At 42.5% G+C, this 16,539-nt stretch overlaps 2 protein-coding genes across 2 annotated transcripts; one reads left to right on the top strand and one right to left on the bottom strand.

Annotated features, from left to right (window-relative positions):
* Positions 1-5,020: 5,020 nt before the first annotated feature.
* Positions 5,021-6,725, bottom strand: mis12 (MIS12 kinetochore complex component). The gene is made up of 2 exons (XM_058089077.2): positions 6,294-6,725; positions 5,021-5,964 (listed from the first exon to the last, which is right to left on the bottom strand). Exons 1-2 carry the CDS (start codon positions 6,681-6,683, stop codon positions 5,698-5,700), a joined length of 657 nt encoding a protein of 218 aa, XP_057945060.1. The 5' UTR covers positions 6,684-6,725; the 3' UTR covers positions 5,021-5,697.
* A 997-nt stretch (positions 6,726-7,722) lies between these two features.
* ppm1g (protein phosphatase, Mg2+/Mn2+ dependent, 1G) lies at positions 7,723-14,268 on the top strand. The gene is made up of 14 exons (XM_058089074.2): positions 7,723-7,884; positions 8,175-8,311; positions 8,447-8,516; positions 8,703-8,788; positions 8,875-9,004; positions 9,080-9,191; positions 9,456-9,661; positions 9,745-9,929; positions 9,992-10,138; positions 10,728-10,830; positions 11,245-11,376; positions 12,113-12,242; positions 12,824-12,923; positions 13,161-14,268. The coding sequence occupies exons 2-14, from the start codon at positions 8,201-8,203 to the stop codon at positions 13,362-13,364; spliced, it is 1,716 nt and encodes a 571-aa protein (XP_057945057.2). The 5' UTR covers positions 7,723-7,884; positions 8,175-8,200; the 3' UTR covers positions 13,365-14,268.
* The last annotated feature ends 2,271 nt before the right edge of the window (positions 14,269-16,539 follow it).

The raw sequence follows: 16,539 nt of genomic DNA, 5'->3' as shown, positions 1-16,539 counted from the left end.
TGGTTGACTATGGCCCATTACTAATCAAAAATATTGAAAGACAAGTCATATGTAATATCCTGGTCACGCGGTGACAGTAATGACAAAAAACACTGATGGGACATGACACTACATTGGATTATCTTCATACTGCATGGAGTCAGCTATGGCATGTCCGACATGACATAGTGATAAAAGGTTCTCTCAGTGCTATGTTTTTGGCTTCTTACTTTCTCCTTCTTCCCCACTCTGTTTGAAACGCTTTCTTAAGTTTCTATCTTTCTTAAGTCAACTAGTTTCCTCACTAGCATGCTATGCTTAAATGTAAAGTGGACAAACATTTGTAACATGCAGTCTGGAGAAGGCACCCATCAAGTATTTGGATCAAGAGAAGTGGACTAAAATACCTTTCAGAAGTCTCATTTAGAGTAAAAAGTTCCTGATTACGGGAATTGCTTCAAAAGGTTGATCTACAATATATTAGGTATAGGCCACTATCATTTGTGTCCAGGACAGTTTCATTATTTTGCTTTTTTTTAGTTGTCTTGGACCACAATTCAAAAGCAATGTCTGATTTCTATATGTTAACTTTTTGGGTCAGTTTCTTGTGTTTTGTACAGGTACCAACAACTTCAACCACGTGTCTGTGTGTGTGCGTGTGTGTGTATGTGCTAGAGTGGGTTAGAGTGTGAGTGTGTCAGTGGGTTAGGTTCCAACCCTCTGAATAAGCATAAATACCTTCCAGATAACGCTTGCCACTGATTAGAAGCAAGACTGTGTGTGTGTGTGTGTGTGTGTGTGTGCCCTAAAGGAAACTGTGCCTGTTTCCTGCCAAGTTTGCTTTTTATTTTTCTCTCTCCTTCTGTCCCTCTTTCTGTTCATCAATACAATATGTCAGTTTTGCATTACAATTGACTAACAATGCATTTTCCTGAACAAGTTACTAAATAGTAAATACATAGTCATAGTCTAGTTTTTGTTTTTAAAGATTTGACTTTAAAACTATCGCTTGTCCAACATGATTGAGTGAAAAGGTTCTCCTCCTATTTTGTGTGGAAATGGAAAGTTTTTGGGTTCTTAAGTTTGGAAGAAATAAATTTGAGGCTAATTGGTAAGCTCGCTAAATAACTTGCTTCCTTGTTAGCTCACTAACTAGCAGCTGTCTGGAGCGGTGTTGCCAACTTGTCTGTCAACATCCCAACCCCCCTTGAGGAGACATTTTCTCAAAAGCGACTAACGACAAATCTAGCGACCTTCTCTGACATATTTGGGGACATGTGAATATGGTGAAAGCATTTTGTGTTCTCACTGATCAGTGGCGGGTCCGGTTGACAGGTCCGCCCAGCCATGATGTGGAGTTCTACTCTTCAAAAGTGAATTGTATCAGTGTTTCTTTAGTGTTGTCCAAAGAAAGGATATGATAAAATATTTGCAAAAATATGAGGGCTGTACTCACTTTTGTGCCATACTGTATATGATGACTGATGCAGAGAGTGCAGTAACAGCCAACACATGCCAATACCTGTTATTTAAAGGAAAAGACACACACACATACACACACTCACCGAGGCTGAAGGTGTTGTAGTCAGAGCGAACAGGAAATGGATTCCCAGAGACAGGAAGTAACTTCGTGGAGAGGAAGTGTTTGCCTGCATCCGCCCTCTGTCTGCTGGATGTGGAAGGAAGGAGGGAGGGAAGTGAGGATGGAGAGTGAAAGGAGAGACAAAAATGATACGGTTAGAGAATGTGCTGCATGTGATGTACAAGCTTGACGTAAAAACACATTTCGCCAGCTGAAGGTTCATCTCTACAAACAACCCAGTTAATAATAATAATAGCTTCTATATAGACTGAATATACTATGCACTAACTATCAATAGCGTGCACTCTGACAAGTATGAGGCCTGCAGAATGACCAACAGTATCTCGCAAAACTGAGTGCGCCTCTAACATTTAGCAACCATTTTTAGTACAGTACAGTATTATATAACTACAATACTATAGAAAGTCAAATTGGATATACTTTAGAGTAGTCAGTGTACAGCTTGTATGGCAGTATACATACTGTATATACTGCTAAAAATGACTAATCCAACAAGCATTATCCCCTCCCTTGAGAAATCCAGTTATGTTTTGCTTGCTAGATTGTCCAACACTTAAGCCCATGAAAAAGACTACTGATGGTTGACCAATGGTGCATGCACAGAAGTTTCCACATGCCACATATAGGCAGTGTCTGTAGCCCCCTGGGAGCCCATATGAGTTGAAAAGTCAGGGGTCAACACAATGTGTTTGCCTGTATTGATTAGTCGTTGAGGACGTTTGAAGAGTTGAGAGAAAGAATGACATGCTCACAAGCACGTTCTAGACTGAAAGTTGTATTTCACGGTAAGTCAGCATCACTGAAAAGAAAGTCGTTTTTCCTTGCTTTTGAAAAGAGATGGAAATCTGACTAAATGTCCTTGATCGACTATGAGGAGAATGGATTGGGAGAACCTCTATTTAGAGGTTTGGAACTCCTGTCTCCCTGCCAGTGTCTTATTGAGCTGTGTGCATGTAGGCAAAAGCTTACGTCAAGTGTGTCTCCTGTTGTTTAGTTCTTTAGACTGCAAACTACAAATGAATCAACCAAAAAATGTGCATGCCATTTTGTTGCTGAGGGGGTGCCATCCTTGGGTCCCTTCGACTCGGCCGGCTGGGGGTTCCTCTCTTTAATGTGGGGGTCTGCCCGTCTGTCAGAGTCGGGGGGCCCGGGTGCTGGTCCCCCGATGGAACGTCCTGCGGCTCCTCCCAGTGTGGACATGGCACTGATGCTCAGTGCCATGCCATGTCTCCCTACTGTGTGTGATTGTGTGCGTGTGTGTGTGTGTGTGTGTCTAGTATGGAGGGTGGGAGGGAGGGGCTTTCTTAGTAATTGTTTTTAATTCTGTAAAGCACTTTGTGTTGCATGTCTTTGCAGGAAAGGTGCTATACAAATAAAGTTGATTTGATTTTGATTTGTTTCAATGGTGAACAACCAAATAAATACAATTGATAGAATTCTTAATGAATCTATCATGGATCATTAATGTAAGCTTTAAAAGGGTCTTTTTGTACGTTTGCCACATGTGTGGCAAGATGAGGTCAAATGAAGACCTTTTGGTCACTGAAGCGTTGCGAGACCCTCACAGCTGTTTTAAGTGACTTGGAAAAGATGATCGCAACAGGAAGAAGTCTGCTGTGTGTGTAGCGTTCCCTGCTGGGTGACACGTGGGTTTAACAGAATCTGAAGGAATTCCACATTCATTCATGCAGCCCGAGAATACAATTGTGTCTGCTTTGCTGGGTGTCACTCTCCTCTCATTGGAGACAGCTGGCTGGCTGGCTGCATGAGTGTGTGTAGGTATCCAGCTTTATACGTGTGTGTTGCTCCCTTTCTTTGTGTACGTGTGATCCTATGAGGTCACAGGTCAAGCTGCAGTTCACAGACAACCATGATGTTCCCCTCCCAACAGGAAGGGAGGGCACTGTCCATATGCTGTCTTCACTCTCCTCTCTCACACACACGCAGTCATTCACATGCAGAGGTGCAATCACATGATGTTCCAACAGGTACGAGTATACGCGCACACACACGCAGTACACTGTTGCCAATGGAAATAAAAGATTAAGAATGTTTTCATGCCATCAGCAACGTACAAATGGGAAAGTTTTGCGTATACGCATGACAACGCAATAATGTGTTGTGAATATCGGTGTATTAGTGAGGACTTTCACCGTCAGGGAGAAACTACCTGCTGCAGACAATCATCATCACTGAAGTTAACAGAGCTTGGCCTCATCAAGTTAACAGCCTGAAATCATCTATAGCACTTGTTAGGAGTATCACAAGATCTGGCGAGATCAAAAGCTGTCCCACCAGAAACCAATCAGACTGAACTATGGCTTTGTTACCATAAATGTAATGTGGAAGTGGTAGTGTGCAAGGCAAGGCATTACACATTAAGTGCTTTACACACACTTTTGGTGTCCCTGAGTCGGGAAGTGAAGTGTGGATGTTTTCTTCCATCTAAATTGAACCCTATCACTGTATCGAGATTATTGTTATTGTGAGCCATTGCATATCGTATCTTGAGGTATCGTGACTCGACCTCCAGCGGCTCCCGGGTAAATTGAGTTTGAGACCCCTGGTTTAGAATGGAAACAATAGGCAGTTTTAGGGGTGTGTCCATTATTTGCATAATTTTCAGTATTTGCGAAAGGTCTCGGACGTTAACCCCCTATCCTTTTTTTTAAACTATGGACAAAATGTGCCTTAACTCTAAACTGCCCCTATCCGACCAGCTTTGATAATGTCGACCTAATCTGAGTGTAAAAACTGTTTTGTGAAAGTGTACTAAGTATAAAAACTTTCCGTTTGTACCTTTTGTCTCCACATTCCCCTCTGTTTCAAAGACTTTTTGAACAGGTTCCCTGATGGTTTTCTTGTCTTCTTCTTAGTCTGCTTGGCAGCCAGTACAAGTCAGAAGACAGCTGCATCCAGCTGCGCTGGTGACATCTTCATACATGCAACAGCACACACAAAGGCTGCATGGGGGATCAGAAGACAGCTGTGTTTTTACAGTATATTAGATAGAAAATACATTTAAAAGCTTGCGTTCTGCTACTGAGTGTCTGCAACACTGATCCATAGAAAAATTCTACCCTGACAAAAATTATAGTTTTCACCGGAAGGCCTTGTATTTGTTTACGATACAGTACATCATTCTGACAACCTGTTTAACTTGCACTACCAAAATACTGACACTAATAAGGTAACTAAAATAGACCAAGTCTATCTGCTTTAATTGTTTCCATTGAGCACAGACCTTTACCCAGAAATGTTGCCAATCCAAAGGACAACAATCCCTTTGCTGATTCTCACACTGTCCCATCTGGATCTCTCACACATTTCCAGGAATGTTGTGGCTAAAACAAATGTTTACACTTGAACTGTTGTTGTTCATTTACTTTCTCCAAACTGTTGCGGTGGCTATAAATCACATTTTCATCGTTTCACACCGTTGCAAGTTGAAAACACTAGTTTAATGCTGATATGCTCTACTTGACAATGATTGACAACGAGCTGTATGATCATACTTTATGCTGCTAATGGCATTATGAGCTTGTTTAGACTTTTTTTATTACACCAAACATATAAAAGAGCACATTTAATAAGCAAAAGGGAATAAAAAACAATGTTTTTAATTTTGGCAGTAGCGTAGTGCCAAGGCTACCGTGTTGGAAAGTAGATGATGCCACCTAGTGGCTAAAAAGGACTATACTTGCCATTAGTGTAGTCCGTGCATTTTTGTTTAGAAATCGGGAACACACTTCTCAAAAACATCAACATTGAAAATATAAAGCTCGTCTTCATTTTCTTCAAGTACATTTTGAAAGTGTGTTTTCTATTGATTTAGCAGTCGGTTTAACAGCATCCTTCACAGTAGTGAAAAAAATGTGAACATTTGCGCCCTCCGTTGGTGACATCTGAATATTGCAACGACATGCTTCACTAAAATGTTAACCCCACTGTGTGCAGTTAACATTAGCACAAAGAAACCCGATTTATTATGTCCAAACATTATTAAGACAATGATTTTATGCCTCTACCTCTCCCACCTTGCTGTCAATCATTTAAGAGTAGAATTGAACAGCTAAGTCTTGGAAGGAACATTCAAAGCAATCAAATTTAGTTCATCAAGGGGCTTTGTTGCACACCTCCACTATGGCTTCCTGCAGTTTCTTCACAGATGAAGTCACGAGTTGGAAACTTTCCCGGAAACTGCTGTTTCCTTCCATCAGCCAAGCGGCCTGAAGCTCTCTGATCCACGTCAGAAAGTCATCCAGATGCTTCTGCAAGTCTGCTTGCTCCTTCAGCTCGGCCTGTAGAGCCTGTCTGGCACACACCTCCGCCTCGTAAGCGCTGTGGAGGTCGGTCAAGGACGACTCCAGTCTGAGCATCTCCTGGACAGTGGGTAGGAATGTTGCACAGTTTGTCATCTCCAAATCAAAGCATCACCAAAGACATTGATAATGATTAAAAATAACAAATAATGATCAGTTCCATTCAGGTTTCATACAGTGGATACATGGGTAGCGTCATTATCTGTTCAGGAAGCCAGATTCTATTAGACTCAAATTGAATTCAAATTGACTTAATCGTCTTGTAATAGTATTTTGTTGATACAACTCTTGAATTATAACTCATCAGATTATGCCAGTGTACTTGAGTGAGTGTAGTGAGTGGCAATGCCCCACCCAGTTTGCGGTCTGGAGGTCTGTTGTTGACCCACCTGTGTGTCTGGAGGATGTTTTCTGTGGGTGTCATCTTCCGGCAGCAGAACATTAGGCGGTATGGAGAAACACCGAGTAACTAGTAGAGCCTCCATTGTCTCCGACAGTTCCTTGAAGCGCTCGCCTAAAAACTGTTGCAGCTTCAGAGTACACTCCCTGGCGCGCACTTGGAGCTGCTCCTCGGTCGCTTTCGACTTGCCTTTACTCAGTTGTCGGGCACATTCTTTCTCCACGATAGGCAAGATGTCACACAAACAGTCCTGGAAGGCGCTGTAGACCCGCAACATGCACGTCTGAGGGGTGAAGCCGAAAAACTGCGACTCGTACAATTGCAAAGTTGACGAAGGGAGAATGTCTGAATCGTCACACGAGTCTCCTCTGACGTCCATCTTTGTTTATACTTTTCCCGCTTCGTGCTCTTTCTTCTTCTTCGGAAAGCAAGGATGAATTGAGCTCTAGTGCCATCAAGCGGTAAATTATAAAATAGTCACTGGTACTGGATACGTGACGTGAGAGGCTTATGTGACTGTGTGTTTGGTCATTGCTAAAACCATTTTTTTTAAAACACAAGTGAGATCAGTTAAAAAACAGAGGACTGGATTGTTACATTTTCCAATGAAATTAGTCATCGCTGTGGCGTCTCTACGTATTTTGCTCGTGGTCCATCTGTGAACAGTGCCCATTTCTCAAATTGTTCCTCTTCAGTCTGTGTTAATAGTTGCATGTACCAAGTCAGTTGTACCCCAAAAGGTAAGGCAGTATGATGCCTCTAATGCCCCTGTGTGAAAAAATAAGACTCACAAGGAAGATTGTGGACCCCTGTGACACATAGACAGACATTATGGATACAGGTATATTCAGATTTTTACTGATGGATCTAAGCAACCAGAAACTGGAAATGGTATCTGTGACATTTGTGGTGCAATAACTAGATTTCAAATTTGCATCAAGAAAAAGAGATTATAATTCAGTTTTTATGGATTGTAATGCACTGCAGTGGGTGGAATAAACCAATCCACTAAGGGTAATAATATGTACACACTTACTAGTAATGTAATTAGTAATGCTTTTCAGAATTCAGAGTATGGGAACTTGTGATAAATTTGTGTGGGTTTCAGCTCATGTTGGAATGGCGGGAAATTACAAACTTCATGCTCTTGTCTCCTTTCTGCTTTGTTGTGTTTGTACCGTGATGCGTTCAGGTACATTCGTAATTGTGTGTTGATTGTTTTTCATTTATATTCATGTATCACTATGACAATTGGTGCAACACTGGGGGTAAGTGTACTCTTCTTTGGGAACTTACACTATACGCCATAGTAATAATTAATATCTGGAGAGTGGCGGTATTGCACTAGCATAGTTTGCTTAAACGACAAAGAGGAAGAAGACGAAGAAGACGATGGTGACCTTATTGGCTAACAGCCAACAGTATGACGTAGGCAGTCCGGCACTCCCGTTTGAAGGAAAGGGAGACAAGCGCATGCGCACTTCCGACACGGTGTGTGCTCCTCTCGGCTGTTGATAGCGGCTTTTCGCCTCCACACGTGTAGTCTTTCCTATGTGAATCGTCCGATCCTGGATTTGTGTGTAAGCTCAATTTGTAATCACAATTTATCTTTTTTTCTGTTTAATAGTCAGCTATGATGTGTCTCGGACGCAGCTTCTTATACGGCAGGGGTCAAGATATGGAACTTTAGCCGGCTGTGCTCTTGTTAGCATAGTGATGATATAGCTAGCCGACGAGCATCCACTTTTTTGTTGTTTTGATGCTAATGGTAGCTAGCTAGCAACCCTGGCAAGGTAGATAAGCGCCCAATGGGGTAAGCTTTGCGTATGTAGTTAAACGAAATGTGTGTTTGTTGCCTTTCTCCCTTCAGGTGTGAAGCCAGAGAAACCGGCAACCATGGGGGCTTATCTGTCGCAACCTAACACTACCAAGACCTCTTCTGATGGCGGCAACGGCACTATGAGCTACGGCTTCTCCGCTATGCAGGGCTGGCGTGTTTCCATGGAGGTAAGGCGACCGTCTAAATGGTGGCATAATTGGAGATTCTTGTGTAGATTGTTGAGTTACGAACGAGGACGTATAGGTGTTACCACGTCCCTCGAGTGTTGATTTACTGTGTATTTGGGGGATTGTTTGTAACAGGATGCTCACAATTGTATCCCGGAGTTTGATGAGGAGACCGCCATGTTTTCTGTGTATGATGGACATGGAGGTAAGACGTTTGTTGTTTTTTCCCCACTCATAGGGCACCTCATTAGGCACACCCGCACAAGCTAATGTTAAGTAAATTCAGTGCACTTCTACAGCCCAATACTAAAATATTATTAACTTATTGCCTTTGTTTTGTTGTATCATCCTTCTATCACGGTCACTGAGATTTTATAGCCCTTCTTTTTAGGAGAAGAGGTGGCTCTTTACTGTTCAAAGTACCTTCCTGATATCATCAAGGAGCAGAAGACCTATAAAGACGGCAAACTGCAGAAGGCAAGAAGCAAGTCCAAAAAATGTATTTGTGGCATTTTTTTCCGGTTGAGTTGTACTGAGGTTTTGTTTGTGTGTATTTTGGCCAGGCGCTGGAGGATGCCTTCCTAGCCATTGACTGCAGAATCACGACAGACGATGTCATCAAAGAGCTGGCTCAGATTGCTTGGCGTCCCATCGAGGAGGCGCCCGTTAAAAAGGTGGCAGACGAGGATGACTGTAAGTGCAAGATTGAGGTCACGTTGTGTCAGCTCTGGCGATTACTTCCTTTCTGACATCTTTTCTGCTCCCCAGTGGACACAGAGGAGGCAGCACTGCTCCACGAGGAGGCCACCATGACCATTGAGGAGCTGCTCGTGCGCTACGGCCAGAATAGGAACGCAAGCAAGCAAGCTGCTGCCCTCAGGTACAGTGAACGTCTTTGTCTTTGGAATCTTCAGAAGATATGTTTTTATGTATTGAGCCTCTTGTATTCCATATGGAACACCTATTGGACTCTGACACACAATGCATTCCAGGATGCTGCCATATATACGTAGATCGGGGAGTTTTCAAAGTGTGGCACATCTCCCCAGAGGCTCTCTCTCCTACTCCCCCAAAATATGATTTTCTGAAGCAAAGTTTGTGTTTCGTACTCTCATCTGACTTCTTTGTCTTGTTTACCTTGCAGTGTGGCCGCTAAGAAGGCATCGGGCCAGCCTCTTGAGTCCTTTGCACACAGAGGGGAGGGTGAGGACGCACCCAAGAAGGCAGAGAGTGCGAACGGAGAGGTGGAGGAGGAGAGTAACGGTACAGGGAAAGACAACGAAGCAGCTGCGTGTGGCTCGAGTCTGCGTGCCTGTCGGAGAGCGGCTACCGAGGAATTGTGCAGCACTGGTACACCATCTCCCTGATTTAGACCATCTTTGTTGGGTGGATCAATTTGACTGTTTCCACAGTAATGGCTTTTCTCTCTGCAGCATCAGATTGTAGGGGCTCAAAAAGTGCCAACGGGGAAGAAAAGGCCTCCAAGGCTGAGGTAGATGCAGGTCCCTCCTGTTCATCATCCACCAAAGCTGGAGGCGATTCCAAGTCTAGGTTCTTTGATGACAGTGAGGAGTCTGAGGAGGAAGGGGAAGAAGAGGAGGAGGGCAGCGATGAAGAGGTAAGGAAGCATTGTCCACTTAATTAGTAGAGACAGTTGAAGCTGATATTCTTCTTGTTCAGGATGGCAGTGAAGATGATGATGAAGAAGAAGAAGATGATGAAGAGGCTGACAGCAGTGAAGAGGAAGATACTGAAGAGGGAGAGGAAGACTCTGAGGATGAAGATGAGGAGGGAATGTGTTTACCAGGGATGGACGGCAAGGAAGAGGTACTGTTTATACACTAGGGTTGGAGTGATGCACTAATCTCGTGATACATAATATTTAACTCACAATATGATATATTTATTAGGGTTGAGTGATATGTTTATGTACCGGTATAGGTTCTTCCCATGATAAGAATTACTTCTACCGGTAGAAATGGTAAATGTAAACAAGCCGAGTTGATGACTGTGCACCACGGTGGATATATAAGATTAATTAAATTATTATTTTGTAAAGTAGCCTGTCTTAGCTGTAAACACACATTCTACCCACACATGGAACACACTTCTGTGACTGTCCTGCAAAATAAGCGTGCAATTTGCCCCCATCTTTGCGTAAACAAAACATATCTTACCTATGCAGTTTGAATTGCATGGTGACTACATCTTCCTTAAGCACAAGCACAGGTATTACAATGTGCGTGCGTGTGTGCGATATGTACCCACACACACACACACACACTACATTACGATATTCTGTTGACTATACACAGCTGATTTGATAACAATGATGTCAACTGTTTAAATGCTGAATGTCTTTTGGCAAGTGGCTTACAAAGGGTTTATGTCTGCCTTTTTTGTTGGCTTTCCTCAGCCGGGCTCAGACAGCGGTACCACGGCTGTCGTGGCTCTGATCCGAGGCAAGCAGTTGATTGTGGCTAATGCTGGAGACTCTCGCTGTGTGGTGTCCGAGCGAGGTAATCTTTATGTATTTTGACGTAGGCCTTGTCCACATGAGAACGCTCCAGATAATTTTTGGGGGCGGGGAATTGCGTTCACACTGCCCTGGATCAGTGAATAGTTGCATCCAGATGGGAAGGAATTACTGAGTCAAAACGATGTAATACACAAGACACACCAACATGTCAACAGACACACAGACGGAACCAGGTGACACACCATTCTAGTAGTATGTACCAGGATGTTTAAAAAAAAAAATAGCATCACAGGTTACCCAGAACGTCATTGCCATGTGGATGAGAGGCTGAATCAACCTGAAAACGTTTCCATGTGGATAGCCCTCTAGTACGACAGTTGGCATTCCAAATTGCCTGTGATAAGTGACTGGCATTATAACAATTGTAATGCCCCACTTCCTACTTCGGTCTCAGGAAAAGCTGTGGACATGTCCTACGATCACAAGCCTGAGGATGAGGTGGAGCTGGCTCGCATTAAAAAGGCTGGAGGCAAAGTCACCATGGACGGACGAGTCAATGGGGGACTCAACCTCTCCAGAGCCATTGGTATGTACATATTGATACATGGCAAGGTAGTTTAAGGGATCAGCAGCACACGTTCACAACACAGATGCATTTTTATTTAGTTGTGTGAGGAGATCCCATGCGAGTAAGGGGGATATGCTAATACAGCAATAAAGGGTTCATAGACGTTACCAGTTGGACTATGATGTTTTCAGCGGCGCACTGATTGTGTATTTGTGTACTGTCAAAGAATTGCTGCAATACTTGGCCACACTTTCTCTCTTTGCTTCATGGCAGTGGCGGTGTTGCCTTTTGTTTTTATTTGCTTTTTTAACTCCTAGTAAGCCTCCTTGAGGAATTCTGCTGTTGACAGGGAAAGATTGCCATGGTGAATCTGTGATCGATAGCGGGGGGTAGTTGAGGAAACCGCATGCGCGCACTAATCCTGGATTGGTTTCACCTGGTTTGATTAATCCATGTCTGCCGTGTGAGCTAGCTAACAAGGGATTTTAAAAATACAACATAAAATGAACAGGAAAATGTGGTGGTTATCTAATCATTTCTGAAATGCAGTAGATAACTTTGAAATGCGATATCAGGGTTAGCCGGCGAGTTATCACTTGCGACAACCAACAATTCAAAGATGGATGTCGAGCTCTGATTTTTAAAAAGGGCCGATGCTTGTGTGAAATGGCAAAATATCAGCTAGTAATATGAACCCGGCTTATCGATCATATTGGTCAGTTTTGTAATTGCTTTCTGCTATCTTTGATCTCAGGTGATCACTTCTACAAGAGAAACAAGGTTCTGCCCCCAGAGGAGCAGATGATTTCGTCCATGCCCGACGTGAAGGTTCTCACACTCAACGAGGACCATGACTTCATGGTCATTGCCTGCGATGGCATCTGGTGAGGATTGGGACCTTAGAAATAGTCTCTGGTAAACAGGGATTTCACAAGATCTCAAGATTGAAAAGCGATGATATTTCCTGTTGTTGAAAAGCTGTCTAGCACCACAGGGCAACTGGAGCTGTGAATGATCATATAAGTAATATGGAAGTGGCAGTGTGTGGGAGGCAGGATTGGAACCGTACCTTAAACCTTACACTATAAATCTTACAATTCTACCTGCACTCGTGTTCTTTGCCATGCGTGGCTTCTTTTTCCAAGCAGAAGCTGTAGTAATTCTACATTGATTGAAGTTACTTACGATTTACCAGATCAAAACATGATCACTGCATGACTTATATCAAAACATGTGATAGTAGTGTCTTATTTCGCAAATTCACTGCATCTTGCTTGCATACGCTAAGCATCACTGTAGATTACTTTAGTGTAAACATAAACTAATCTACTGCAGTCTGTTTTACATACAAATACTCATCAACATGATCGTCTCATGAGCTGACTGTATTGTGTCACCTTACTTATGAATGCACTTTTTTCCCTTGTACCTATTGCTGAGCACTTTTCCACATTTGTCCATACAGGAATGTGTTAAGTAGCCAAGAGGTGGTTGACTTCATCAGTGAGAGGATAAAACCTGACCAGAGCGGCATTGCCAGACCCCTTTCGTCCATTGTGGAGGAGGTGAATAAACATATTTCTTACGAATACTGCTTGCTGCAATATGTCATTCTAACGAGATTTAAGTGCTGTTATCTAAAATGTTTTACAATGATGATTGGGTTCATTGAAAGGGGACATTAAAAAACAAATGTCAAAGTGGTACCTGATAACGATGCCATATGTTCTCCGTATGATGCATTGCTGTTGTAAGCCACTGCAAACTACAACCACAATAATAATTATTGTGTCCCTGGTCAGCTGTTGGACCATTGCTTGGCCCCCGACACATCTGGAGATGGGACAGGCTGCGACAACATGACGTGCATCATCACCACCTTCAGGCCGCACCCCTCTCCAGCTCAGAGCCAGTCGGATGACACGAAGAAGAGGAGGCACCCGGAAGAGAAGGAGGATGAAGAGAACGGGAATGACAGCAAAAAGGCCAAAAGTGAGCAAAGCTAAAGAAAACTGTCACCAGGGCTCACTTAAGTAGACGCAGCAGAGAAAATGAAGTTCCGACCTCACACAAACGCTCACTTCACCCTTAAAACTGAATCGACAAAAGCTCCAGTGCGCACCTCACTTTAAGTTGTCGTTCCATCTCATTGGAAAAGGCATGAGAGAGACCCCCGTTGTAGCTCGTCTTTCTGTTCAAGCTACAGTTGTAGCAGGTTAATTCATGACGGCAAAACTTTTTTACCTGGCTATTGCACACTTTTGTCAAGATAGAAGTTTGAGCATACTTCCTGATTCTGTTCTTCTCAACTTTATCCCCCCCCCCCCCCCCCCCCCAAGCAGCTGCACAAACTGTTTCTTTTGGGGTTATAAAGCGGTCAGGGCCTCTCTGCTAAGTGCCATAAAAGTTGTGATTGGTCTGCACGCAGAGAGCAGCGACCATTTTTGATGTGACCAAGAGGATGTTTGAGTTCACTGCTGCATTCAATTTCCTTCTCTGCCCCCTCACATTTTGTCTTCATTCCTACTTGTCTTTGACATTTAAATGTCTAATGCAGAATAATTGCCTGACTTTTTTGGAAGCAAGAAAATATTTTTTATTTCCCGACACCTAATACGTCCATCCAGAACATTCATTACAGCCTATGTAACTTTTTATTTTTAAGATAAGGACACATTTTAAGTCATTACAATTTCTACAGTTTATTTTTTAGGGTTTTTCCCCCAACAGAGTCCATTCATGACATACTCCGCGAAAGGTGGCAATTTTGTTTTTGAGGAGTACAATTTATAAGTCCAATGTAACTATCAAAGGTTTTTTCCCCCTCTCCCCCATTCCATTAATCTTTGTGACAGTGGTTCTTCTCACATGCCTCCCGTTCCCCCTGTACATAGTTGTTTTTTTTTCTCTCAGACAAAGAATGCTTTTTCTTTATACAGTAATTGTAAGTCAATGTAACATTTTTGGTGCATCCTCTTTTGACACCAGTATGGTACATACAAATAAATTTTTTTAAATAATCAGACAGAGGTCTGTTTTTCAATTTGTCTGACTATAACCTTAAATTTGAACTATTATATGACTGACTGAACATAATTAAAAGGTGCCAAGATAACTTCGGTTATGTTATTTTTGTATCTCTGACCATGAAAGGACACAACCTTTAGCAGAGAACTCAAAATACGCAGCAGAAAATCCTTAGTGGAGGTAATAATAGTATAGTAGTGTAGAAGCAGTACATGATTAAAATATGATGTGCGGGTGATGTCTCATCTGAGATGTAAAAGGTCGGGATCTTAACTTTTTTTGCAATTCATTAGAATAGGCATTCCTGCAGAGGGCAGCAAAGATGTTTGAGTGACAGGAGGTTGAATAACAGCAACAGAAACTGCAGAGGGAAGGTCACCTCATTGAGACAGAAGAGCCCTATGGTGGCAGACGGGGCAAACGCTCCAAACATGGCAATGATCCAAAATGAAAAACACACACGACACAAAACACATGCAACCAGAAAATACTGTACACTAGGTTCAGGGGGTATGCTGGAACCTATCCCAGCTGACTTTGGGCGAGAGGCAGGGTACACCCTGGACTGGTCACCAGTCAATCACAGGGCACATATAGACAAACAACTATTGACACTCCCATTCATTCCTATGGACAATTTAGAGTGGCCATGACCATGCATGTCTTAGGGATGTGGGAGGAAGGCAGAGTGCCCGGCGAAAACCCACGAAGAAAACATGCAAACTCCACACAGATATGTTTACCTTTACACTTGTATTACTCAGTATAGTAGACATAAAAGACAGGAAATGTCTTGTTCGTCACATTATGCTGCTGTTATGACAGGTGGTGATGCCTGATGCTTTTTTTTAACAATTCAGCAATATTCTCAAATAGTGTGCTGTAATGGGGGTGTAACAGGGAGGGTGTAGCTTTTTAGGCATAAGCCTCCAGCTGGGGGGCAGGCTGATCGACAGGCTGCTTGAGTAATGTAGAATTTAGTTTCTTTTTTTTTAAATCAAGTTTCTGACACAAAAGCAAAAAACAAAGACAAGAAAGCAGCCAAGGAAATCAAGTGGCGATAACTGGAATGCTATGACCAAGCATACATAGACCTTGGATTTACTTTGAATTCAAAGTAAATACAGTTCAAAAATGTAGACTTTTTTTCTCTCATGTGACTGAGCAGTATTGTTTAAATGTTGGGAAGTTAATAAACTTAGCATGGAACGCTCATTTTATCATCTGTTTTGATAATCAAAATATATTCAGAATAAAATAATATGCAGAATGCTGGTGCCAGCAACTCATACAATGGTTTGTACAAATGAATAAACAAATATATCAGGTTCTTGATCATATTCCAATTCAGGCAAGGCGTGAAAAAAATTCCCCTGGAGGGGCATCACAGAAAATAGAGAGCCAATATATGACAGCATTTTTTTTCTTTGAGTGCCTTAAAAGGAAATTGTATAAAATTATTTCAAAGATGTAAAAGGAAAGTACAATAGATGGAGCCATAGCGTAAACAGCCTCCCTCTGTACTTTTTGTTCCCCTCTATAAGGAACAATAGAAAGCCAGAGAGGAAAACTACTGTCCTTGGAATCTAAAAAAGTAACACACACACACACACTTCCGTTTGTCTTAAACAGGCAGGATGTTTTTGTCCTACCAGAGTAGATTAGCTGCTTTAGTGGTGGGTTCCATTGAGTCACCTTTGTTCATGTAGAAACCCTCACCTGTCTGGCTGGCATTCATTTCAAGAAGAAATTTAAGATAACTGTCCAAAAATGTGTTTAAAACTCTGATTTCCTGGCATTGAAAGACAGTATTGATTACAAGTCTCTCTTGTGCAAAAGTTTTATAAATGGCTACTATGGCACTCAATGGCCACATTGTCCTGCTGTGTGCGTGCGGGTGTTGAGGGAGTTATTCTGTCTACAGGCTCCTAAACTTGACTGATGCTTTCTGGAGGAAAGTGTCCAACCAGACCTACAATTGTAGATATGTGTGTGTGTGTCTAGTACATTTTAGTGTGCAAAAAAAGACCACAATCGCAGGTTGTCGTTGGGCGCTGGAAGCATTCATCAACATTTACAGTCTTTTTTTGGTCAACTTGGCTCTCATTTGTGAAACTGTGCCCTCACTTTGCACACAAACTTCAACACACACGC

The sequence above is a fragment of the Doryrhamphus excisus genome, linkage group LG13 (genome assembly GCF_037039965.1).
Source record: "Doryrhamphus excisus strain RoL-2023G ecotype Guam linkage group LG13, RoL_Dexc_Guam_v1.1, whole genome shotgun sequence".
In the NCBI taxonomy this organism is placed as follows: domain Eukaryota; kingdom Metazoa; phylum Chordata; class Actinopteri; order Syngnathiformes; family Syngnathidae; genus Doryrhamphus; species Doryrhamphus excisus.
This window is presented reverse-complemented; position numbering and strand designations above follow the sequence as displayed.